Here is a 25,442-nt window from a genome sequence, read left to right on the forward strand (position 1 = left end):
AAATACTGGGGGTGGGGGGGACACCAAGTAAGCCTCACCCCACAGAATCGATCACATGACATGGTGCACGCACACCATTTGAATGACAGTGCCCGTGAACTGGGGTTGGGGGGCTGGAGCCCCACAAATATTTTATTGGAGGGGCAGAGTTGGCTCCAAGAAGTTGGCTCCTGCGGATCACCAACGAATATCCCCCACGAAGCTACACTGAATGAAAAGCAGTGTTGTTGTTATGAACGCACACGCGACACGTAACGGCCCCCCTTCACACGTGCAGCCGGTCTGCGGCCAAGTGACGCGCCTGTGCACGTGCGAGCCGATCCTCCGCGCGCGCGGCGCCCCTCAGAGCCTTCCTTCGGCGAGCCGCGCGAGGGCCGCGGGCTGGAGGCGACGTGCGCGCCGGCAGAAGCGCGGGACTCCTCCTCGGTCTCTTTCGCCTCCCTCCCGCCTCCCCCCGTCTCTCCATCTGGTTCGGTCCTCGCGATGCCGTCGTCGGTTCGTGCCTCCCGCTGGCGCAGCCCATCTCTCCTCCGCTGAAGGGGGGGCGGCGGCGGCGGCGGATGGAGAGATCGAGAGCGCGAGTGGCCTCTCCCGCTTCGTGCCTGGTCGCCTCGCTCTCCCCCGGGCTGGCCATCCTCCCCGGCCGGCTGATGGTGACACTCCGGTCCGCGCTCTTCTGGGCTCTCGTGTACGCTTACTGCGGCCTGTGCGCCTGCAGGGAGCTGCTGAAACTTTTGTGGAGCCTCGCCACGAGGCCGGCCCAGACCTTCCAGTGGCTCGTCCGGGAGAACCCGCCGGGCTGCCTCAGCGACCCTTGCTGGGGGACTCACTGCTATGTCCGGATCAAGGTAAACAGGAGCTGGCGGGGAGCTGCGGGGTCTGCGTGTCTGCGGGGAGGGAGCCTCGCTTCTGCTGCCCAGGGCAAAGGGGGCACGCGATCGCCCTCTTCGTGGGAAAGGACAAGCACAGGCAGAAAGAGGCTTGCCTTGCTTTCCTCCTCTCTCCCTCTCTCCCTCTCTTTTTCTCCTTCCTTCCCTCCTTCCCAGTTCTGTCGCTGCTGGAAAACAAGGCAGAATGCAGCCCATAGAAAGGCTTGTGTTTGCTCCACAAACACCCACACATTGCTGCAGATAGATGGGTGCACACACATGTCATCCTGTGCACACCACACACACACAAAAACATATATATTTGGGGAGGCTGGGGGCGTTATGGAGGAGGCCGGCTTGCAAGCAGCAGTCCATTTCCGAGATGCGAACAGTGAGAATAAGCGTGCGAGCTTTCTGGTCTGTCCTGGTGTTGACGGACCACGCGTTTTGTCTGTGCCAAAACCTACAGCGGGTCATGATCTCTGTGGGTCGTGATGGTTTTGACATTCCTGTCTGGAACAGATGCCCCCTCCCCCCCCCAAAAAAAGAGAGAGAAAGCCTTGAGAGGAAATGTATAAGCAACCAGTGTGCAGACATGAGAGGCAATGCATTCGAGGTGATTTGCAAACATGCTACTCAACCTTGCTTCAGGAAAAAGTCTGGGTGCTTAACCTAACTCCTGGTTTGCCCGATCCTCTTAATCTCTGCAGGCACCGACTAAAAGTCCAGTATCTGGTCCATATGTGGTATCTGGGGCAGAACTTTTTGGTGAGAAGGCAGCGGTGGCCCTTTCTTTAATCAGATTTATTTATAATTTTAAAAATGCTTGGAGAGTAGGTACACTCTTCCAGCATGCACACAAAAAGGTCTGCGAGCCCACACTGGGGGGAGTCAAAATTGTCTAGTCTCAAGGCAGAAACTGGTGGCGCATGAATCAAATGTCATCTTTGAAGTGCAGAGGCCATGTCCTTGATTCTAGGTCCCAAATTGCTTCAGCAGCATTCATATCTCTTGACTTGCCCTGGATTCATCAACTCAGCATCATCAACTCAGGGAAGAAGGACATTGGTGGGACTAGTTTATTGATTCTTTTGCCCTTCGAAAATGATAAATAGAAGATGCACTATACTCGTCTACAATTGTTTGCAGGTTTCATTTTCTCATTAAGAAAACGTAGCCCTTTAGTGTTCCCAGGAGCTGTGCAGAATGAAGACATGATCTGCTCCTGCCTACTGAAGGGAAATACAAGCCAGGTCAGAATGGCAAGGCTAGTTGGTCATCAGATCCAACCCACCCCACTGGTTCTAGTCCCACCCCATGGAGCATCAGAGATCATGGTGTGCTCGAAACCCCTTCAGATATTGGCCCCCATCATGCCTCACCTTAATATTTTCCTGCCAAACCTACCCAACTCTTTCAAGCATCTTCCAACGGCTTGATGCATGGATAGTGCTTAAGTAGAATTCCACGTTGCATACGACTATTTGTTGTTGTTGTTTAGTCGTGTCCAACTCTTCGTGACCCCATGGACCAGAGCACGCCAGGCACTTCTGTCTTCCACATACGACTATTAGGGTGGCACAAATCAGAACTTCCTCATGTTGATTTCTTCCTCTCTGACTGCTAACGTATAGAATCGGTTACTCTTTGCCATGATATTAGCATGCTGTATGGCTTCCCCCGCCCCGACAGCACCAACCAAATGATGTGAGCCAATTCAGATGTGAGGATCCCAGCATGGGATAAAAGAATTCTACACAGTGGGGGTGGGGGAGAACTTGGCACATGGAATCCACTTTCAGTGACATCCCATGTTTTGTCTAGCAAGCGGTTCTGTCCTTTAAATGGTTCTGAAAATGTATCTTTCCATGCATTCATCCACTACCAAAAGGAAGGAACAAAACTTAGAAGAGCCCTGCCCATTCAGGCCAAAGTGCTTTTGGGTAGACCACAAACAGGACATGAGATCAGATTTATCTGGAAAAGTTAGGTTTGCAAGTTTCCTTGCAGTTTGTTGGAAAGAGCTTGAAATGCAGTGGTACTGACGATAAAGACTCCTGTTAAGAACTTCACGCGCTTGTTGTGAAACATTGGGGGGGGAATATATTGCAGAGTTGGAACTTCGATATGCACTTAATTTCTATAATGCCGTTGAAATTTTCGCTAAGAAAATGAATTAGCAGTATATATCAAAGCATTGTAAGGTATGTAAAAGCACTGTTGATACTTTAAATTGAATTACCCACCCAGTTTGTTAATGGTAGTTAAGTGCCCTTAACTACAATAGAAATAAAATATGTAGACTTAATGGCTGTGGGGGAAATTCCTATAAATGAAAGAATAGAGATTTAGAAATCTATGTTCAATCTATAAAACCATAGCTAACTTGAAATTTTAGTGAGAAGTTCTTTTCATGTACATCTAAAATCAAGCAAGTTTTATTTATGGCGGTAAAGTATTTAACAGCGAGTCATGTGGCTATTATTATAAAACCTAGGACATATGCCAATATCTAGAACCCGATGCAAACAAATTTGCACAGCAATTTATTTCCCTTGCGCTGAAATGAACGAAGCAAGTTTTGCAGCCATAAGAGTAAGATGAGGGAGAACCTCTCTCTAGAAGGGTGGCTGGGCTGCAAGGCTGGAACACTCCCATCTCCAGGGAGCACCCTGTTGAGTGAGTACAAGTGCGCCATTAAATAGAACTTGCCATGGTTTGTTCTTGTGGCAGCACTGCTAGCCACTTGGCAGCCATAAAACCAGCACAGTGTAAAGTTAACCACCACTTGCTGGAGTGCCAGCTTGGCCCCATAACCGTGGGGGCCGTGGGTGCCATATAGTGTGCATGGCCCTGGAGCTGAAATTTGTGGGTGCTCGGCCCCTTCATGGGGAATTTTGTGGGTGCTTAGGGGCCCCAGGGAATCAACACCTATGACCATATGCCTCCACCACTGCCTCATTTTGTCCACGGGGAAAGGTCTGGGTCTCACATGCAGCAGTATTCAGAAGCTCATACTGGCTGTCTCCAGTTAATTACTTCATAAGCTGCTGCTGCTGCATACTTTATCAGCTAATTGCATGTTGATTTGGCCATCAATCTCATCATCTGTCTTACAATGGCACTTCAGGCCTACTGACTTTTCCCCCCTGTAAAATAAATTAAGTGCCTCTTGAATATTAATTCATTGAATCAAGGCATGAAACACCGTTCCCCATATCAGTCAGTCTGGGCTGCTCATTATGTGGGTGGGATAGGGCCTTCTCTGCAGTGGTGCCTCAGCTACAGAATCCTCCCCAGCCCTCCTGGAAGCATGGATGAATACAACACTGCTTCCATTGCTTGGTAAAACACACACTTACTTTCCTAGGCCGTTGCATGTTTTGTTGGATTGCTTTATGAAATTGTTTTGCGTTGTTCCGCTGGTTAGTGAATTTAAATTTTAATGAGTTGTTTTATGTAGCTGTTGGAATCCACTCTGTGAACACGAGGTGATGAAAAGTGGTCCATAAATGCAAAAAAGGAAAAATACAATGTGAATTTTTGTTTGTTGCAAAACAGCTTTGGAGATGGGAGGGGTAGATGCACAACATCACAGATACTAGCCAATCAACTCTTGGCAGAGTTGCTTTCTGCATGGAGAGGGAAATGTTTGTCAAAAGATAATGTTTAGAGCTCTTCAGCTGGAGAAGAAAATTTTCATGTCACTTCTGTTTTGCGTGTGTTTTTTCTTGATAACAGCTTATTCCATTAGTTCCAAGAATATTTATAGAATTAATTAAGTACGTATAAGGAGGAAGGATCAGATTGTGATTAAATTAGTTTAGCAAGCATGGCTTTTCCTACTCTGGGAATTGTTGTCCTGCGAAGGAATAACTGGAGGGCAGGAATGGAGAACCTGTAACCCAATATTGCTGGACAACAATCCCCACCGTTCCTCACCATTGGCCATGAAGGTTGGGGCTGATGGGACTTGGAGTCCATAAACATGAGCAAAGCTTCCCTTTCCTGCTGTGAGGAATCTGCAACATCTTCACAATCCAGCTGTGAGGGAGTGAGGAGAAGCCAGGTCATATATACACTGGCTTTAAGATGTCCTTGGCTTTACTGCTTAGAGAAACCTTAGTTCCCAAGCGCTTTACCAATTTTGCCACAAGATTCATTTTACCACGACTTCAGAATAATGAAGCGGCAGCCACATCAGCCTCTCTCAATTATCCGGAGCCATCTTCTTGCACTGCAGCTGAGTGTACGCCTCTCACAGCTGGCTGATGTCAAGCATGAAATGAAGAGAGGCTCTCGAGATAGCTGCTAACAGACAAAGATCCACAGCGCCTGGCTGGTGTCCTTATTAGCACTCTCAGCAGAGAGCTTGTTTGTTGATCTGAAATAGTATGAGAAGTAATGTGACAACCGGTTGAAGTAGAAGTTTGCCTGACACCACCATGGCCCTATTAAGGCTTCGGCGGAAAGCCTATACAGTTGCAGTGTCCGACCTAGGGTATGTACACACTGTCTTAATTTTGCAGAAGCCAATGCTCCTGATAAGGCGACAGAGGACAGGTGTCTGCAGCATATTTCATAACAAGCTCCAATTAGCTCTCTTTTCCAGGTGTTGCCTGTCATCCCTGCCTGAACCAGAAACAAGGAACTGCATAAATCCTTTTAAGTGCTTGCTTGATTTGTGCAAAGTCGTCATAAAGTGGAACATCCCCCATGTTCCTCCTCCTCTGTTCCTCCCATGCTCCTCCACCCTCCTTGGAAATACCTGGATGCACATCCACAAATAGCACAAGAATCCATAAAACAAGGAGTTGTGAAATAGTCCTGCTAAGGTGCAGACAGACGGCAAATATTCCTGGAGGTGGGGACAGTGTGCTCTCAAGTAAGTTTGACCAGTCCAATGCCATGTGATGGAGAGCCTGGTGTGAATATTAGAATGGTCAGTCGGTTAGAGAAATCTTAACTAATACTGTGCATATATTTTCAGGGTTTATTTTGGATAGTGACCTCATGTGCCACACTAGGCACCATGGGGAAGGGCAGAATGCACACAGAAGGTCTCATGTTTGACATCCCTTCCCAAAGAGCCACTGCTGGTACAGTTGTACCTCAGAAGCCGAATGGAATCCGTTCCGGAAGTCCATTCGACTTCCAAAAGGTTCGAAAACAAAGGCGCGGCTTCCAATTGGCTGCAGGAAGCTTCTGCAGCCAATTGGAAGCCACGGAAGCCACGTCCAATGTTCGGGTTCCAAAGAACGTTTGCAGACCAGAACACTCACTTCCGGGTTTGCAGCGTTCAGGAGCCAAAACATTCGAGTCGCAAGGTGTTTGACTTCCAAGGTATGACAGTACTGAGCTACCAGACTAATGATTTGATTCAGTATAAAGCAGATTTCTATATTCCTATTCCTTTCTGTGTGAGAGAGAGGCCACCCACTCTGAAAGTACTTACATTAGAAAATAATTAACATTTTAAAAAGACCACTGCTCAGCTAATTGGAGGCCCCCTTTTCATCGGTCTGAAGCTTTTAAACTGGTGAGGCATTGTATCCTTGTTTAACACTGCACCTTCAGTGATAATGCAGCCGAACCCATCAAGAAATGAAAGGGAGTGAGTTGAAAGAAAACATGACAGCATGTTCTTGGTCTTATGGATGCAGAGAAATACTGGACTGCTGCAACTTTCCGTGTGACTCTTGAGAAGCATGAAATTCAAGCTATCCTTTGAACAAAGCTCTTCTCCATACCTGAACATTCATCGGTGAATATAAAAACACAATTTGTTTTCTCTTTCACTTCCAGGATTCCGGGTTAAGATTCCACTATGTGGCTGCTGGAGAGAGGGGCAAGCCGCTTATGCTGCTTCTTCATGGCTTTCCGGAGTTCTGGTAAAACTCTTCCTTTACGTTAGTTTTATGCCACATATGCTTCTGTTTATGAACTACATATGCAAGATCAATATCCATGTGTGTTTCGCTACAGTTATTATTAATCTGTACAAAGGCACCAGCTTCCCTTGACAATTGGGGAGCCCCGGTTTTGACCTTCAAAGCCCTACACGGTCTAGGACCCAGGTACCTATAGGACCGCCTCTCCTCATATGCCCCACGGAGGACCTTAAGGACAACACTTTGGAGGTCCCAAGTCGCAAGGTGGTTAGATTGGTCTCAACTAGGGCCAGGGCCTTTTCAGTACTTGCCCCGACTTGGTGGAACGCTCTGTCACAAGAGACTAGGGCCCTGCGGGACTTGACATCCTTCTGCATGGCCTGCAAGACAGAGCTGTTCGTCTGGCCTTTGGTTTGGACTTAGTCTGACCTTTATGTTTTCCCTCCCCTTACAGTTTTGATCCATGGGCTACTTTTAAAATGAAGCTGCATTTTAAATTGCATTTTAACCTGTATTTTAAATTGATGTTTCCTCCCCCACACCATTATGTTTTTATTGTAATTTTACTGGTGTTAGCCGCCTCTGGCTGGGGAGGGCAGGGTATAAATTATTATTATTATTATTATTATTATTATTATTATTATTATTATTATGCGATGTCTGAACACTGAGGCAGTCCAGTCCCCTAAAAGAAAACAAAAAACCAACATTGGGGGGTGTGGAACTGCCTCAGCCCCTAGGAGTCAGCACCTATGAATCTGTATCCTGCTTTTGTCCAAGAACTCTTAAATTAGTAGCTATTGTATTGATAATCAAAGCATGGTAACTGTTATTACCCATACATGTTGCACATCGCAGACAGGGACCTAAATCGTAAGGAATTGTCTACCCGCTACCTGAAAATTTGACATGTGTATGTGTACTTGAAAGGCAATCAAGGTCAGTGTGTATAGGAGTGCAAATTAAACCTTATCAAAGTTGTTTTGCAGGGATGGGGGACCCATGGCTTTCCACGTGTTGTTGGAGTTCATCTCCCATCATTCCCATCCAACACTGCCAGTGGCCAGGGTTGAAGGGAGTTGTATCCCAGCAACATCTCTGGAAGAGCACCGTTCCTGCGCTGTTGCTTGGTTATATGACTCCAATTCACCTTTTATGTGGATTTTGCCCTATTAGTTATTTTATACAGGGGTGCCAACTTGAGTAAAATATTGGGGGGCAGTAATCCCCCCCCATAATCAACCACATGATGTGGTGCATACACACCATTTGAATGGCAATGCCCATCAGTCTGGGGGAGCAGCCCCCCAAAATATTTTATTGGGGGGCGAAGCCCCTAGGAGTTGGCTCCTATGGCTTTATAAATGCCACAAAAGGCTATAGCTTCAAATGTAAAGTATTTACTGTCCAAAATTTGTTTTGTTTTTCATTTTTATTAAAGAGAAAACATTTTTTAAAAAATCCTAAGTTGTAACAAAGGAAAGGAAAGTTAGAGAAAAAAGGGCACTAACCATTTGTGTTCTAACATATTAAAAGTTACCTACTTTTCCATAAATCTATCAGTCTGCATTCCTAAGAAACATAATAATAAGATACAAAGTAATACGAACTTAAATAAGAGAGCAAACATTGAAGGGGTTGAGGATAGCATTTTCTACCATATTAACCAAAGCCATGTTGCTATTCTTTTTTATATTAACAATGGAAAACTTCATTCTAAGTTAAAAAAAAATGAAAGAAAAAAGTCGGACATTCCAAATACCAGCAAATACCTTAAAGAAAGATACTAAATTATCTACCAGTTAATCAGGAACTGATCTTCTACCAGCCTAGGGGCCAAACCAAATATGTGTGTAGGCTTGAAGGTGAGGATCTATGGGCCACTCTGGACAACCTATTTATTGAGTGTTCATCCTGATTTGCTTGCAAAGATTATGCGGAGGTTACATTATAGCCGATCTTTACTGAGCATTTGTGTTTATTTGTTTCCAGGGCAGTTACACAACAGCAAGCATTTGTCCTACATCCATTCTGATTTACAGGGTGTTTATACATCTTCCTGTTAAGTCATTCTTCTCCACTTTTTAATGTGTTTCACTTTCCAGACCATTGATTTTCTCAAAAACGGAATTGTTGCAAAATAGTGATACTCCGGAGGCACCCTATGTTTGCCGCTATATGGTGAAGTGAAATACAGTCGTACCTCGGGTTAAGTACGTAATTCATTCTGGAGGTCCGTTCTTAACCTGAAACTGTTCTTAACCTGAAGCACCACTTTAGCTAATGGGGCCTCCTGCTGCCGCCGTGTCACCAGAGCACGATTTCTGTTCTTATCCTGAAGCAAAGTTCTTAACCTGAAGCACTATTTCTGGGTTAAAAGAGTCTGTAACCTGAAGCGTATGTAACCTGAAGCATATGTAACCCGAGGTACCACTGTACATAAGTTGGCTGTCCCTGACCAAATTATAAAGGTACAACCTTTAATGATTCCAGCAACTTTAAAACGGAGAAACAGATACATATTTGCCCTGGACAGTTCATAACCTCACACCCTTGTTCCATGCTTCAGCACCCCACCAGGTCAAATTGGAGTGCATGGGGATGGGAGCAAAACTCACCCACGTCACCTAAACATTTACCTCCCCATGCTGTGCTGTATTAATTCGTACCCCCAACAAGCCAGCTAAGATGTTGGAAGTGACGTCAGTGGGGGGGGGGCATCTTAAAGGAGCAAAACACGGGGAACTCTCTGGTTCTCTGGGGCCACTTTATTCCCTAGACCAGGGTTTCCCAAACTTTGGTCTCCCACTGTTTTTGAACTACAACTCCCATCATCCCTAGCTAGCAGGACCAGTGGTTAGGGATGATGGGAAGTGTAGTCCAAAAACAGCAGTTTGGGAAACCCTGGTCTAGACAATAATTGTGGGTCTGAAAGTGTGTTTTGCCAGACAAACTGATCCATCACTGTGGGGTGATATTGATCCTCTTGGTGCCAACTTCTGGTAAGGGTTTCACAATTGAATATCTGCATCTGATGTCCTGTATGAAATTAAAAAGTGAGCTATAAAATGAAAGTTTGGAATAGTTCTGTTTCATATGACTTGAAGGCATTTCCTCCTTCCTTGTGAAATTTGGCCATAACTTGATTAAAATTTGATAGGGCCCCGATAAAATTGCCTCATCTGCCGGGAAGATGACCATCCCTGGTTGACAATATGGCTTGTAGCTTATGTATCTAACTAGTTTAATGGAATATAAGGTAAACAATTTCTAAATAGGCCAACATTAAAATACAGTATTGAAATAATTTATGAGGTTAAAAATATGTATGATTGACTGTGGGAGAATCGCGGCATAAAGTACTCCAGCTAAAAATACCATAGTTATCTACGCAGATTGTATTTATGATGCCGGTGCCTTTTATTGAAACAAAAAGATGAAATGATCACTGAAGAGCATTTCAAAGTGCCTGAAAAACTTCCACTTTTAAAGAGTGAAAACAAGTTATGCAAGAGTAACTCATATTTACAAAATAGTTTAGCATCTTGTTTCAAGGTTAAAGTTTGGGCAAACAAAATAAATAGTCAAAATAAACTGATATGGAGAAAATGAGAGGGCAAAATTAGCTGATTACATGCACCATTGACTGTAGGTATCTCTTAATGTATCTACAATATGTATCTACCCAAACCTTAAGTCTGAGCGACTCTGCTGAATGAAGTGAGGCAGATAACCATCAAGATAAGGGCCTTTTTGATAGTGGTACCCTAGTTAAAGAACAGCCTTCCCAAAGAGGTTTGCCTGGAATCATCCTTTTCATCCTCTCTGTTCACTCCGGGCTTTTAAATAATTTAAAAATCTGTGTTTTAACTTGGGGTGTGCGACAGCTCTTGTTTTCATCTTTGGATTTTTATGGTTTCAGCTCTTATTTTGCATTTAAATTGTTTTCATACTTATTTGTTTTAAGTAGCCCAGAGAACTTCATGCAGTTGGATGTCATACAAATGTTGCGAAACAACAACAACAACCCAGTAATACGAATAAAAGGGGGGGGGGAATCAATAATAATCTCAAGTCATAGGTGGAAAGGCTGGGTTCAATTCATACATTATTATTTTTAAAAACAAATTTTTATTGTTTTTTAAACAAATACAATAACCATTAAACACTTATCCAACAGTACATGTAATTGTGTTTGTTTTCAATCCTTACATTACTGTGGTGGTGACTTGATCATAGAATCATAGAATTGTAGAGTTCAAAGGGATGCCAAAGGTCATTTGATCCAAACCCCTGCGATGCAGGAATCTCATCCACAAGGAAGCTTCTGATCTGACCCATTAATTGGATAGTCTAAGAATTAATCCAGAGGTAGCCAAGCCAATACCTTCTTTGGGTATGGTTGGACCAAAACTCCCATCATCCCTGACCTTGGCCTTTCAGGTTGGGGATATTGAGAGTCTAGTCCAACATCATTTGGAGATTAGGGTGTGTAAGTCAGTGGGCAAACTCTGATGCTTTTAAAAACCTTTACCTGTATTGCTGAGGGATGCGGGTGGCGCTGTGGGTTAAACCACAGAGCCTAGTACTTGCTGATCAGAAGGTCGCCGGTTTGAATCCCTGTGATGGGGTGAGCTCCTGTTGCTCGGTCCCTGCTCCTGCCAACCTAGCAGTTCAAAAGCACGTTAAAGTGCAAGTAGATAAATAGGTACTGCTCCGGCGGGAAGGTAAACAGTGTTTCTGTGCACTGCTCTGGTTCGCCAGAAGCGGCTTAGTCTTGCTGGCCACATGACCCGGAAGCTGTATGCCGGCTCCCTCAGCGAGTAAAGCGAGATGAGTGCCACAACCCCAGAGTTGGTCATGACTGGATCTAATGGTCAGGGATCCCTTTACCTTTACCTTACCTGTATTGCTAAACTTGATCCAAACCTCGAGTGACACTTCGGACAAGTAGCACGATGCTCATATAGTTTGGTTTTCCTAGTGGCAGTTTGGCTACTGTAATAACATTTGAATGGGGCATAAGTTTGATGGGAAACAGATATAAAGATTTCATGCTGTGAAATACGTTACAGCCACGTGCGAGATGCTAATAATTGGCATATTTTCTAAATATTCACATGTTTACACTGTTGGGCTTGGGGTACCTTTGCTCTTGCTTGTCTGAAGAACCTTCATGGTAGTCTAGAGCAGAGTTTCCCAATCTTGGGTCTCCAGCTGTTTTTGGACTACAACTCCCATCATCCCTAGCTAGCAGGGCCAGTGGTCAGGGATGATGGGAACAGTAGTCCAAAAGCAGCTGGAGACCCAAGCTTGGGAAACCCTGGTCTAGAGAATTGTCTGAGGTAACTCAGTGCTTTCTATGGGTAAAAGCAGCCTGGCCAGTGCTTAGAGAGGGAAACAGAAAGATTCTAAGCTTCTCCCAGAGATAGGTATGATTTATTTATTTTATATAACTGATATGCTATAAATGCGTTTGCAGAAAATAGGATGCACTTCTCATGAACAGCATTTATAGGACTATTGGCCCCTGCCACACAGTTTAAACAACAACAATAGGGCTCTGGGGAAATTGGAGTGGGACTGAAAAAGACGCCATTGTGTTTCCTGAACACTGCATATTTGGGAAGAAGAGGGGGACTGTGGAGCCTTTGAAAACTGGACCCTCCAAAATAAATAACATCTCCAATGAAAAGAAAATCTATACTTTGGACTATCCAACAATTTATTCAGAGTTTAAAATAATAGAAAGAGAAAGGCAAGCAGGATGTGAAGGGAAAAAATATAAAAAAATTCCTTCCAGTAGCACCTTAGAGACCAACTAAGTTTGTTATTGGTATGAGCTTTCGTGTGCATGCACACTTCTACAGATATATCTAGGATGTGAATAGAGATGCAAGATCCTTTTCAAACTATTTTTAACGAAGCTTTTAAAAATATTTTAAATTATTCAAAGTGCCCCCCCCCAACTTGTCATGGCCGTTCAGTGACAATGGAAACTGATGGGCAATTAGGCAGCTCTTTGTCCAAGCCATCTTAGAATGCACTTTGAGCCACCCACCTGACAGGATGTGTTTTCAGACCAGTTTTGTTTAAGATAATGTGCAATGGAGAAGACTCCTTTGCACATTATTTACGGATGGCAATACTGCATCAAGGTATCTCGGGTTTTTTATGTGGATCATCTCCATGCAAATGGAGCTCTATAAAGGTCCGTTGTTGGGTGTTTTGGAGTGTTGGTGTTGTTTTTTATGTGCCAGTCTTAGATATCAGAAAATTTCTGTGTAGATGAAAAGCACAGCTTTATAACACACACTGTGTATGCAGAAAAGCCATTGCTCAATCCCTAGCAAAGAAGGGAGGTGAAAAATGGGAGCACCTAGAAGAAGAGAGGTGGGGGCCCTGGGAGTTGGGATGTGAGGGACCATAAGGAGAGGGGGAAACAGCCATGAAGGGGGGGGGTGAGTGAGAAAAACCCAGCCAGGGAAAGAGATTGGGATTTGTTGTGACAGAGTTGGCTATTAAGGAAAGAGGATTGCAGAGAAAGAGGTGGGTTGGGTTGGCAGAGGGGAAATGAGTGAATCAAGAGTTAAGGGATGTACATATCAGCATTTGAAGGGACGCAGGTGGCGCTGTGGGTTAAACCACAGAGGCTAGGACTTGCCGATCAGAAGGTTGGCGGTTCAAATCCCCGCGACGGGGTGAGCTCCCGTTGCTCGGTCCCTGCTCCTGCCAACCTAGCAGTTTGAAAGCACATCAAAGTGCAAGTAGATAAATAGGTACCGCTCTGGCGGGAAGGTAAACGGCGTTTCCGTGCGCTGCTCTGGTTCGCCAGAAGCGGCTTAGTCATGCTGGCCACATGACCCGGAAGCTGTACGCTGGCTCCCTCGGCCAATAAAGCGAGATGAGCGCTGCAACCCCAGAGTCGGCCACAACTGGACCTAATGGTCAGGGGTCCCTTTACCTTTACTTTATATCATCATTTACTCTGGTTCCAGTGTGCTCCCACCACTGCTGCTTAAAACCGAGTGAACATGACATCAGCCACAATATATATGCATCCTGTAGTTTCTTGAGAAATGCTCCTAACTGATGCATTTCCCCTCAAATCAGTTCCATCCGACTTGAAAACTCAAGCCGCAGTTAAGTTCAGCCGTAACATGCGTGCAGAAGACAGCTTCCTTCAGTAGCAGTTTAGGGGGTCGCAGACATGGGGGAACGAAACAGGTAATGCTTTCGGGGCGACCACCACACCCTCTCTAGTGAGCACAGCAAGCGTTAGTGCGTCTTGAATCACAGTGAGGGGAAACGACATTGCAGCATTTTAAGCTACTAATGTGTACATACTGTTTACTGAAGAGCAACTGATTTGAGGCAGATGCTGGGTGAGTAATGCATTTGGGAGGAATTTATCAGATGGCGTTCTTCCTATTAATCTTGGGTGAACAAAGTAATTTTAGAGGAATGCGTTTGGAGGTGATTGGGGGAAAATAATGAGCTTGCTTTCTGTGAAACTGGTGTTCTGCTGGAACTGAAAAGTGTAGGCTCAAAGGAGTCTACCTGTGTCTGGTTTTAAGCTTCCTGTGCCTGGTTTTGCCTTCCATTAAATGGGTGTGCTTCATTGTGCTAGTAACATTTGTGACTAATCACATTCACAGTTGCCATTTTACGACTGACAATGCCCCCATGGTAGCCATCTTTGCAATAATGTCCACAACACTTTCTTAAAATTCCAAACATGCCTTTGGGCTGAAAAGATTGAGATCTTTGCATATTTTCCTGTGCAACCTGGAAATTTCAGAGTCAAAGTTCAATAGTTCTACAGGCATAATTATATGTAAGTGAGGCTCTTCTCCTTGCTAACAACAAGGCAGTTATATAGGCTTAAATGACCAGGTGATGTATAGTACATTATTATTAGCTTTAGTTGCAATAGAATTCATTGCCACACACTGTATATAGCACCTTCCAGGATCCTTTTAATCTTGACCCCTTTGTTATCCAGTCATAGTCAATTATATGTTTAAATGAATAATATTCAAACTCAGGCTATTTGGGCTTATTTAATTCATTTTTCTTATTAACTTCCTAAAATATAATACATTTTGAGTGGTTCTACCCAGGTACTATTGGTGAAATTATATGGGAGTGCCAAATCACTGACAGCTGTTAATCTTCATCATAAAAGGCAGCTGAGATTAACTGAAGAAGAACTGATTGAGAAATACAGCAGGAAGGAAAAACCCCCACAGAATTTCGGTTAATTTGCTGCACGTGTTACATCTTCTTTTGAGCTGGAGAGTGAACAAGTTTTCTTGCTTTTTATCTTCTGAAAAAGAGCCAAACTTTATCCATCAGATTACTCCTGAGGCCTAATTCTTCTGGTCCAGATAGTCGTTTGTTTGTTTGTTTGTTTTAAAAGGCAAAAGAGATGAGAAAGAAAGCTTTATTCTTAAATTATCGAAGTCATAGAATCATAGAATCAAGTCAATTCAGTACCTTTTTTAAAGATGCCCAGGGCTACTATAAAGACATACTTTAGCCACATTTATTCCTGTATTTACTCACACAGATATTTCATGAGAGCAAAATGGTAGGGGAAGGCAATGGCCCAGAAATGTCCTCCTTCAAACGGGATACTTCTAGCTGCATCAGTTTCCCAGATTATGGCAGAAAGTCTTCGAGAAGCTCATGAGGCAGAGCAAAGAGGAACAGCAAGTCACTGAAGTGGCTGTGTTAACAGTATAGCAATGAAGCATTTTCCTTTTGATGACCAAGTACTGGAATCTTACTGTATGTTTGGGAACATTTGGGGTCTCCCCACCTCGCAATAGGAAACCAGCGCATACCAGAATCAGACAAAGACTCATACGCCTAGCGCTAGATCAGCAAATAATGGCACAGGTTTCCAGAGAAGCCCCTCGGCCCTCAAGTTGTTTTGCTTTCAGCCGACTCGCCTCTCTCTTCTCCCGCCTTCAAACTCAAAATTATCAAATTGACTCCAAGCTGCTTTTCTGTACGACCTCACACAAACTACAGTACAGTGGTACCTCAGGTTACATACGCTTCAGGTTACAGACTCCGCTAACCCAGAAATAGTGCTTCAGGTTAAGAACTTTGCTTCAGGGTGAGAACAGAAATTGGGCTCCGGCGGCGCCGCAGCAGCAGGAGGCCCCATTAGCTAAAGTGGTGCTTCAGGTTAAGAACAGCTTCAGATTAAGTACGGACCTTCAGAATGAATTAAGTACTTAACCTGAGGTACCACTGTACAGGCTTTCTCTATTTGACTTCCCTCAATCCCTCACAACTCAAATTAGGAGTATTAAACTAGCGAGTATTACCTGAAGAGAGATTCCCAAGTTTCAGAAGACTGTCTCCTATAACTAGCTTCCATCGATCGTCCTGAACTATTAACAGTGCTTCAAACTAACCAATGATGATATCTCAGGCTCAGGAACCAAGAAGAAAAGAAATTTTAAAAAAGTATGGGAAACGTTTATAATGTATATACAAAATCATCATAAACAGGTTAAAACATTAGCAGGGTTTTAAATGCACTTTACGTAATGTAATAGAAACTACAGATAATTTAGGAAGATGAAGATTTTAGAGAAGTATTGATATGCAGATGAAAACAGAATTAAGAGGACCCATGGATGGGACGGGGAGGAAGTCAGGAGATTCAGAGTAATCTCGATATGTGAATGTGTAAGATATTTGGATGTAACTTTATCATTATTCTTTATTGTTTCTCTTTCTTTTCTTTTTTAACATTGGAAATCAAATTACAAAATAAAAATGAAAATGATGATCTTTCAGTATCCATAACAAGACAGCTTTCCTAAAGGTGTAGGGACATCGTAGTTACATTCTGCATTGGGCACAGGAGTTAGGCTAGATGATATCGAACTCTGTATTTCTGTGAGGTGAAGTGATGCCTTGTTGATGCTGGGAATGTATCACCTTGTTTTCAGTTGTTTTGAATCTGATGCAGCAAGATCAATATTGCGGGTTTTTGCTTCTGTTCAGTTTTTGTTTCTTCTTTTTTTATATAAAACAATGCTGGTATAACATCTTTCTTGAATTCAGGTTTGTGATCTTTTATGTTTCTGGTGTGAACTGCTTTTCTAAAAATAAGGTAAAACAGCTTATCAACCTTAAGTTAAAAAAAAAATACTAAGAAGTAAAACATTTTTCTTCTTTAATAGGTACTCCTGGCGTCATCAAATGCGGGAATTTAAGAGCGAGTACCGAGTTGTGGCCTTGGATTTGAGAGGTTACGGAGAAACCGATGCCCCTGCCCAGAGAGAGAATTACAAGCTAGACTGTCTGATTACAGATATAAAGGATATATTGGAGTCTCTTGGTGTGTTAATAGCATCCAAGCTGCCCAGCTTATAATAATCCTAAAATGGGGAACGCTAACATTTTCCCTTTAACAAATTCTCGTTTAAATATGGCTGTTCATGTGTGCAGTGCATGCTATTTTTCTTAATTTAAATCTTAATTCGGGAAAATTGGGGTGGATTTTTAAAAGCCGCGATTCTTGAGCTGTTTATCAAAAATTCCTTACTTGAATCGGAATGAAAGCGTCAACACATGCAGTGCTCACATGCTGGGAGTTAAATGGAAAGGTCTTTCTCGACAATAAAGCCCAGTAGAAAGACAGCCAGAATGCATTTGCTCCAGGTAGACCACCCGTTGCACGGAAACTACAATTTATCCAGCAGCAAATCCGCATTATGTTGCCAATGGGAAGATGCAATTCTTGCCCACACCCTGAGCAAATGCATTTTTAATGGGGAAGATGACTGTAATTTGTTTACAGGCACTTACTGGTTTGATGGCCAGCGCCACAGCTTCCCCCAACCTACGTAAATTCTTGGATGGCTGCTTAAGCAGAGAAAAACTCCTCTCCCTCAGCTTCCTCGAGGGTCGTGCTGTCTCATTCTTCTGCGCTGGAACACAGTCTTTTGATATGCCCCCTCCCCCCAAAAAAAGAGGAGCTGTGTATGTGTGGGAATGAAAAGCAGGAAGGCCATCTCCGCATAGCAAGACTATCCCTGCCCTCAACCAAACAACATACAAATGAGTTGCTTGCAAGTATTGTATTTGCGATGAAAGAAAGCACATATCTGTGAGGATACGGAGCCTAAGGTAAATTGAGGTAGATGTTAAACGTCTGGAAAAGGCCAAACGTTTCTATCTGTCGGAGCGACAGATATGAAACCACAGCAAGCATCTCAATCCATAAGACAGAAGGTTATAAAAGGGGCTTCATTTTTTGTCCTACCGGCAATCCCCATAACCCATCCTGCCCAGCCCTGCTGCTTGATCAACCCTGGCACCTTCATTTCCATACCTGTCCCTCTTAATAATAGCTCTTTGCTTGCTTCATTGAGTCCCACCACGCTTCTCAATGATGCTTTGGCTCCTGGTCTTAACACAACTTTTATTTATTCACCCCCAGCTCAGATTGATTCCTGGCACACTGGGGTCTGCGGCCTTGATGCCATCTTGGGCCCTGCCTTGCTTTCTGATAAGCAAGTTGGTGGGATCTCCAAAGTTTCGTTCTTGACATCTGAATCTCTTGCTCATGCCGCATCAGAACAGGGACAGTCTGTATCTAATCAATCCTCCTGCTAGCTTCTTTCATCAGATATGTCCAGTGACCATCTATTTGTGAAAGTATTGACATTTTACGCCTGTGGCTCCAGTGCTGTAGAATGGGGTCCCTCTAGAACTGAGGAACGGTGACTTCGGCTGTGTTCCTGAAGAACTCTGAAACCTTTCCTGTAGCCTTTTGTGACTTCTTCCTAGAGCAGGGGTGAGGAACCTGCAGCCCTCCACACGTTGTGGGACCTCAGCTCCCCTCGCCCCAGGTAGCATAGCCAGTGATCAGGGGTGGTGGGAATTGTAGCAACATCTGGAGGGCCACAGGTTCCTCACACCTCTTCCTCGAGGGACTTTTCCGACTGGCTGATGCATTTTCTTGTAATTTAAAAAAATCTCTTTTTCCTGGTTGTATAATATTACAGCCTTATTCCCCCACCCTTCTTGTTATAAGTTGATAAAGGGACATGGGTGGCGCTGTTGTCTAACCCCCTGAGCCTCTTGGGCTTGCCGATCAGAAGGTCTGTGGTTCGAATCCACACAATGGACTGAGCTCCCGTTGCTCTGCTCCAGCTTCTGCCAACCTAGCAGTTCTAAAGCACACCATTCCAAGTAGATAAATAGGTATCGCTGCGGCAGGAAGATAAACGGCATTTCTGTATGCTTTGGCACTTGTCACGGTGTCCTGTTGCGCCAGAAGTGGTTTACTCATGCTGGCCACATGACCCGGAAAAGCTGTCTGCGAACAAACACTGGCTCCCTTGGCCTGAAAAGTGAGATGAGTGCCGCACCCCATAGTTGCCTTTGACTGGACTTAACCATCCAGTGGTCCTTTACCTTATAAGTTGCTCTAAAACACATGCTGGAATATAAATAAACTCCAGCTACGAAAGAGGGGGGGAAAGGGCTCTTAAGAAATTTCCCACCTTGTTGCTATGTTGTATCCCGTGATTCTGAAAGTGGTTTATTAATAGAAGCGCCCACCTATCGTGGTATGAATAATTTGCCAAGGGGTGAGTTGGGAGGGGAGGATGGAATTCAGATGTTGCTACCAGACATACTGCAACTTCTACTGTCATTCCCTTTGATGTGTTAATGTATTTGGATGTAACTGCTGGTAAACAACTATCAGAAATCTATTTTTAAATAACAGGGTACAGCAAGTGTGTGCTGATTGGTCACGACTGGGGTGGAATGATTGCTTGGCTAGCTGCTATTTGTTACCCAGAAATGGTGACGAAGCTGATTGTTGTGAATTTCCCCCATCCTTCAGTTTTTACAGGTAAGTTTTTGGGGAGACGGGATCCAATGTTCTAGTTGCCTGTAGCATTATCATCTTTAAGCAGAGATGTATGGTGCTGTTTTTTCTAGAAAAAGAGGTGCCAAGCCGCGGTGCCAAGTTAAGAACAGAGTCGATTTGAATTGGAAGAATAAACATATCCAGGTGCCACAAGCCATTAGAGAAAATGGTAGAGCAAACTGCTTCAGAAACATAAGTACATAAAAAGAGCCACGTTGGTTCAGACCAAAGGCCCATCTAAATCAGTATTCTGCTCACTCAGTGGCTCACCAGTAGCCAATAGGAAATATTCAAACCCATACGTGCTGAGCACTTGCGACTCCCAGCAACTGCTTTATAGAGGTATAATGCTTCTGAGACCAGGGTGGATTTGATTTAAATCAAATCGATTTAAATCACGATTTAAATCACTTTTTACAGAAAGACTCATTCTTGCTGGTAGAATCTTAATATTTACAACCAGATGAAGGGTTTCATTTTTGGAATAATAAATTTGCAGAGTAGTTTTTACAGTTATATCAAAAGTTACTGATTTGGTTATATTATTAGAAATACATAGATAATTATGAAATTATTGTGAGGTTTAATAAATTAATTGTTTATATTTGGATAACTTTTCTGCTGTACTTTATTGGAAGGAGAAAAATAATCATTTCCTTAATAACTGATGTAGTTAAACAATTAAAAAAAAACTTAGACTGAGTTTTAGCACACATGAAAAACTTGAAACAAATCCTTATTTCTTGATGAATGGCCTTTGGACTATAGTGTAACATAAATAGAAAACTATCTTTAGAAAGATTTTCCCTCCAAAAGCATTTATTCTAAAAATCTGATTTAAATAAAAAAATCTGATTTTATTTTTTAAAAAATCATTGATTTTTATCCACCCTGTCTGAGACTGAACATACAGTACAACGTGTCATGACTAAAAGGCCCATGTGGTCAGAAGAAAAGGGAGGTTCAAGTCAACATGACCTAGGGTTGCCATATTTCAAAAAGTGAAAACCAGCTTTTTTAAAGACTTCCCTATGATCCAGGAAAAAGCACCCCCTTTCGGAAATTCCCCAAAGCTTAGCACTTCTGTGTTCTCTCTCTCTTGCTTCTGTAAGATTAAGGAGAAAATAAGGTGTACAAGCTGCAATCCTAAGTGCAGTTCCTAGAGAATAAGTCTCCATGAACGTGATTGGACTTTCTTTCTGGGTAAACGTGCATAAGATTGTCTGCAACATTACTAATTCCTAGGTGCAAAAGGATATTAACATTTTATCATAATTCAAAATCATCAGCTTTTCATTTCAATTCACAGGTGTGTTTCCCTTATCATCATCAGCATTTATTTGCCTTTCCACAAAATTGTGCCCAAAGTGCCTCACAGCATGTGAAATAAGCCATAATAAATACACCAAGCTAAAAAAAAACCAACCCCAAACATGTCTTTTCTTTTCAAGAATACATTCTACGACATCCATCACAAATGATTAAATCTGCCTACTACTACTTCTTCCAAATGCCATGGTTTCCTGAACTTATGTTTACGATAAATGATTTTAAGGTAAGTGTGCTGAGAGAGAGAATTTGTATCGCTTATGGAAACATTGCTGCGCAGAAAGGAAAGGTATGTTTTTAATGCTTCCAACCAGGGATGTTTCAGAGCTAGGGAAATTTGAACTGTTCCACATTTATCAGCTTTGCAGTTTCCAAAACAATATGCAGACTGAAACAGACCTGTCCTTCAAAATTTACACTTACCCCAATTTTGCAATGCAGTTCTCCAACTAGTATTTACAAAGACACATATTTATGGGGAAAGTGCACCTAAAAATGAAAGTACTCATGAAAATAATATACAGAAATGCATTATATTAGGGGAAACACACACAAAAATGTACGTGAGACAAAACTGCATATAAAAATGTGTTTATCGTGTGGATTTTTTTAAAATAAAAAAAATGCTAATTGCTGCAAAATGTGGAAAATTGCAGATTGGGAAAAAATGAGAAACTGGGAAAACCGAAATTGAAATATCCTTCCATACTTATTCAGCATAGCCTGTTCTTACCTTGCTTTTTAAAATAATCAACTGGGGGTTAATTTTTTGATATCACATACTTCTGCAAAGTTGGGGGTTTCAAGGAGGCGGCTGATGCCATCTTATTGTCCATAACTTCTGAAGGTGGGAAATAGAGGTATGATAACAGAAAAATTACTATAAAGCAAATGAGAGACAATTACAGTGCTTATGAATGAGAACTGTCGAGTAATTTTGGACAGATTTAATTCTTGTTACTTATTTGTTGCCATAGATTCTGAAAAGCCTCTTTACTGGCCAGTCAAGTGGAATTGGAAGGAAGGGCTGCAGGCTAACAGCGGAAGATATTGAAGCTTACCTATATGTATTCTCCCAACCAGGTGCACTAACCGGTCCCATTAATCACTATAGAAACCTTTTCAGGTCAGTATATTCTTCTTTGATCAATCACATAATACGAGCCACTGTTCACAAGCACAACCTAGAGGTGTTCGGGTACAGAGTATGGCTTAATTTAGGTGCAGAAGTCATTACCGTGCACTATACACTGTGGGTTAAACCACAGAGCCTAGGACTTGCCGATCAGAAGGTCGGCGGTTCGAATCCTCGTGACGGGGTGAGCTCCCATTGCTCTGTCCCTGCTCCTGCCAACCTAGCAGTTCGAAAGCACGTCAAAGTGCAAGTAGATAAATAGGTACCGCTCCGGCGGGAAGGTAAACGGTGTTTCCATGCACTGCTCTGGTTCGCCAGAAGCGGCTTAGTCTTACTGGCCACATGACCCAGAAACTGTACGCCAGCTCCCTCAGCCAATAAAGCGAGATGAGCGCTGCAACCCCAGAGTCGGTCACGACTGGACCTAATGGTCAGGGGTCCCTTTACCTTGACCTTTATACATGTGTACAGAAACATAGCAGTCACTTCTCACAGCTCTGTAAGAGATAAAATGGGAGTGTTTGGTGGACTTATTGTGAATTTTCTACCTTGAAACTCAGTTCAGACTCTCTGAAATGCCTCTCAGGCGTGGGGGAGGAAGGGCAAAACTAGTTTGGAAATGGATGTTCAGCCGTGGGGTATATGACTTTTCTTAATTTGAAATTTATCTAAAGGAGGAGGATGGTAAATGTTATGTATGCCGTGTAAGCCAAGCCCAGGCTGCATGCATGCCATTGCAGACCTACGCCTTGATGTCTCCTGGAGCGCAGGAGCTTCAGCTGCAGAACAAAAGATAGGAAGGATTCTAAAAAGCTCCAATGGTATTTGCTGGTAGCTGGCAAGCAGCCAATCCCTGCTGCGATAGGGCCAGTGTTGTGATTTGCTAGTTGCAGCATAAGGCAACCTATCACAGGCAGGCTGGGCCGGCTTAAGGTATATATACTGGGCCAAGTGCCCCCTTTTGTCATTCTTGTTCCTGATGCGTCATTAAATTCTCTTGAGCTGAACCTAGGCCTTGTGTCCTGCACAAACCCACCTAACCTTCAGTAATGTCACTTGAAAGTTGCGGTCTAATTTGCCTTTAATACGGGATGAGTTTATATGAAGTGAAAAGCCCTGTTTTCCTTTCTTCCTTATAAATATGTCCTCATGTGACATAACTGGGATATAGGCTGATAACCAATTGTGGCACACTTGCCTAGTGGACTTCTGCTTGTGCAACTAGCACTCCCCATTCCTGCCTTCCCATGTGCTCCTGAAATCCACTCCATAGGATTCTCCAACCCTCTGGATCAGATGGGGGATGCATTGCCGCAAGAAAGAGAAAGGAGCAGTCCAACTCTGATCACACAAAGCTTGTAGTAGCCCCAGATTGTATTTTGTATCCCTACATGAATCGAAGGAAGGTAGGCCCAGATAAACATGGCAGTGCAGAAATATATACAGACCTGTGTCCACACTGGCTACACAAGTTAGCCTGATTTCAGGTTGGATCTCTCTTGGTGGATTGAAGTGACAGACTATGAAATGGAATTAAACCTGATCTGTTTGTCCCGATTTTTAAAATAATAAGATCTTTATTTTCTTTTATTTTTTTAAAGTTGCCTGCCTCTGCAGCACCATGAGGTCACCATGCCCACTCTGTTGCTGTGGGGAGAAAAAGATCCCTTCATGGAGGTTGAGATGGCAGAAATCACAAGGATTTATGTAAAAAATCAGTTTAGACTTACGATTCTGTCCGAAGCCAGTCACTGGCTCCAACAAGATCAGCCTGACATTGTGAACAAGTTGATATGGACTTTCGTGAAGGAAGAGTCAAGAAAAAGAGAGTGACTGTTGTTGTTTTTTGCTGGCACAATCTAAATGTTAAAATTAATTGTGATCAGGGCCATATTTGCAGCAAACCTTAGACCTGAGCTCTGCTAGAGAAAATGTTTTTCAATGTACTGTACGTATTGATGCCAATGTTATTACAAGAAGGTGGTGTAAGACTCTGTAATGTTAATGTTGGTTTTACCTGTATTCTGTATTTTGCACATGAAACACTTGCCTTAAAAATGTTTGTGCTTGTACAATAAGGAACTCATAGAAAGTTGCTTAGTTTTGGTTACTCACTTGCTTTAAAATTCTAATGTGTGGTGCCTTTAACAAATTTATAATGATGAATCACTGCAGGGGTACCAGATGTAAAAGAAGTTATTATTGGTATGATGATCAATTTTCATTCTACTGGTTGGAATTTTTTTTACTGTATTTTTACCATTAAAAATGTTAACAGGTCTTTTGGTCTACATATTACTGCAAAAGCCTAAAGAAAACAAAACTTGTGTCTGGGCACATTTTGAGATCCTAAAGTGACAAATAAGATGTAATTGTGCTAAGCTGATAGCTGCTTGTCCGGTGATGTAAACTGGAGAAAAAACCTAGGATGTATACACATAGTGTTTCAACAACTAAAATAGAGAATGAAGAACTATGACGACTTATGTATCCTAGTATTTGCCTTGTTCTAATAAACTGCAACTGACATGGTGCCCTGTACCCAGCTCTTTATAGTGAGTTTTCTAAATGTATGACAGAAAACACTATGTATCCATTCATGATTGGTTGACTCCTTTGTGATATCATTATCCCAATTACCAGGGAGGCATTCCTCATCCTAATCCCCTCTTGCTGTGGGACTGTGACCTATCTGTACCATACATTTAAAGCGGTATCATACCAGAGACGCCTTCCCCAAAGAATTATGGGAAGTGTAGTTTGTTAAGGTTGCTGCGGGTTACTAGGAGGCTATTACCACCTTCACAAAACTACATATTTTAATGGTTTAATGATCCATACCTCTTCCCAGGGAATTCTGGGCATTGAAGCTCTGTGAAGGAAATTGGGGTCTCCTAAGAACACTGCAGAGGGATGCGGGTGGTGCTGTGGTCTAAACCACAGAACCTAGGACTTGCCGCTCAGAAGGTCGCGGTTCGAATCCCCGCGACAGGGTGAGCTCCTGTTGCTCAGTCCCTGCTCCTGCCAACCTAGCAGTTCGAAAGCACGTCAAAGTGCAAGTAGATAAATAGGTACCGCTCCGGCGGGAAGGTAAACGGCGAATCCGTGCGCTGCTCTGGTTCGCCAGAAGTGGTTTAGTCATGCTGGCCACATGACCCGGAAGCTATACGACGGCTCCCTCGGCCAATAAAGCGAGATGAGCGCCGCAACCCCAGAGTCGGCCACGACTGGATCTAACGGTCAGGGGTCCCTTTACCTTTAAGAACTCTGCACTCTTAACAAAGTTAGGGCTGCCATTTGTCAAA

At 43.2% G+C, this 25,442-nt stretch overlaps 1 protein-coding gene and 1 long non-coding RNA gene across 2 annotated transcripts; one reads left to right on the forward strand and one right to left on the reverse strand.

Moving 5' to 3' along the window:
- The first annotated feature begins 325 nt into the window (after positions 1-325).
- Positions 326-24,678, forward strand: EPHX4 (epoxide hydrolase 4). Its single transcript, XM_081866081.1, has 7 exons — positions 326-848; positions 6,675-6,760; positions 16,969-17,126; positions 19,527-19,655; positions 21,125-21,228; positions 21,980-22,128; positions 23,739-24,678. The coding sequence occupies exons 1-7, from the start codon at positions 561-563 to the stop codon at positions 23,968-23,970; spliced, it is 1,146 nt and encodes a 381-aa protein (XP_081722207.1). The 5' UTR covers positions 326-560; the 3' UTR covers positions 23,971-24,678.
- LOC309344079 lies at positions 10,046-11,944 on the reverse strand. The gene is made up of 2 exons (XR_014157610.1): positions 11,665-11,944; positions 10,046-11,294 (listed from the first exon to the last, which is right to left on the reverse strand). It is a non-coding gene; the product is annotated as an uncharacterized lncRNA (long non-coding RNA).
- Positions 24,679-25,442: the final 764 nt, after the last annotated feature.

Source organism: Podarcis erhardii (assembly GCF_964252035.2).
Source record: "Podarcis erhardii genome assembly, chromosome: 6".
Taxonomy (NCBI): domain Eukaryota; kingdom Metazoa; phylum Chordata; class Lepidosauria; order Squamata; family Lacertidae; genus Podarcis; species Podarcis erhardii.

Coding starts and splice junctions, on each gene's coding strand:
- EPHX4 (XM_081866081.1), top strand. CDS start 561: ATGGAGAGATCGAGAGCGCGAGTGGCCTCTCCCGCTTCGTGCCTGGTC. Junction 849..6,674: donor ACTGCTATGTCCGGATCAAG/GTAAACAGGAGC, acceptor TTTCACTTCCAG/GATTCCGGGTTAAGATTCCA. Junction 6,761..16,968: donor CATGGCTTTCCGGAGTTCTG/GTAAAACTCTTC, acceptor CTTCTTTAATAG/GTACTCCTGGCGTCATCAAA.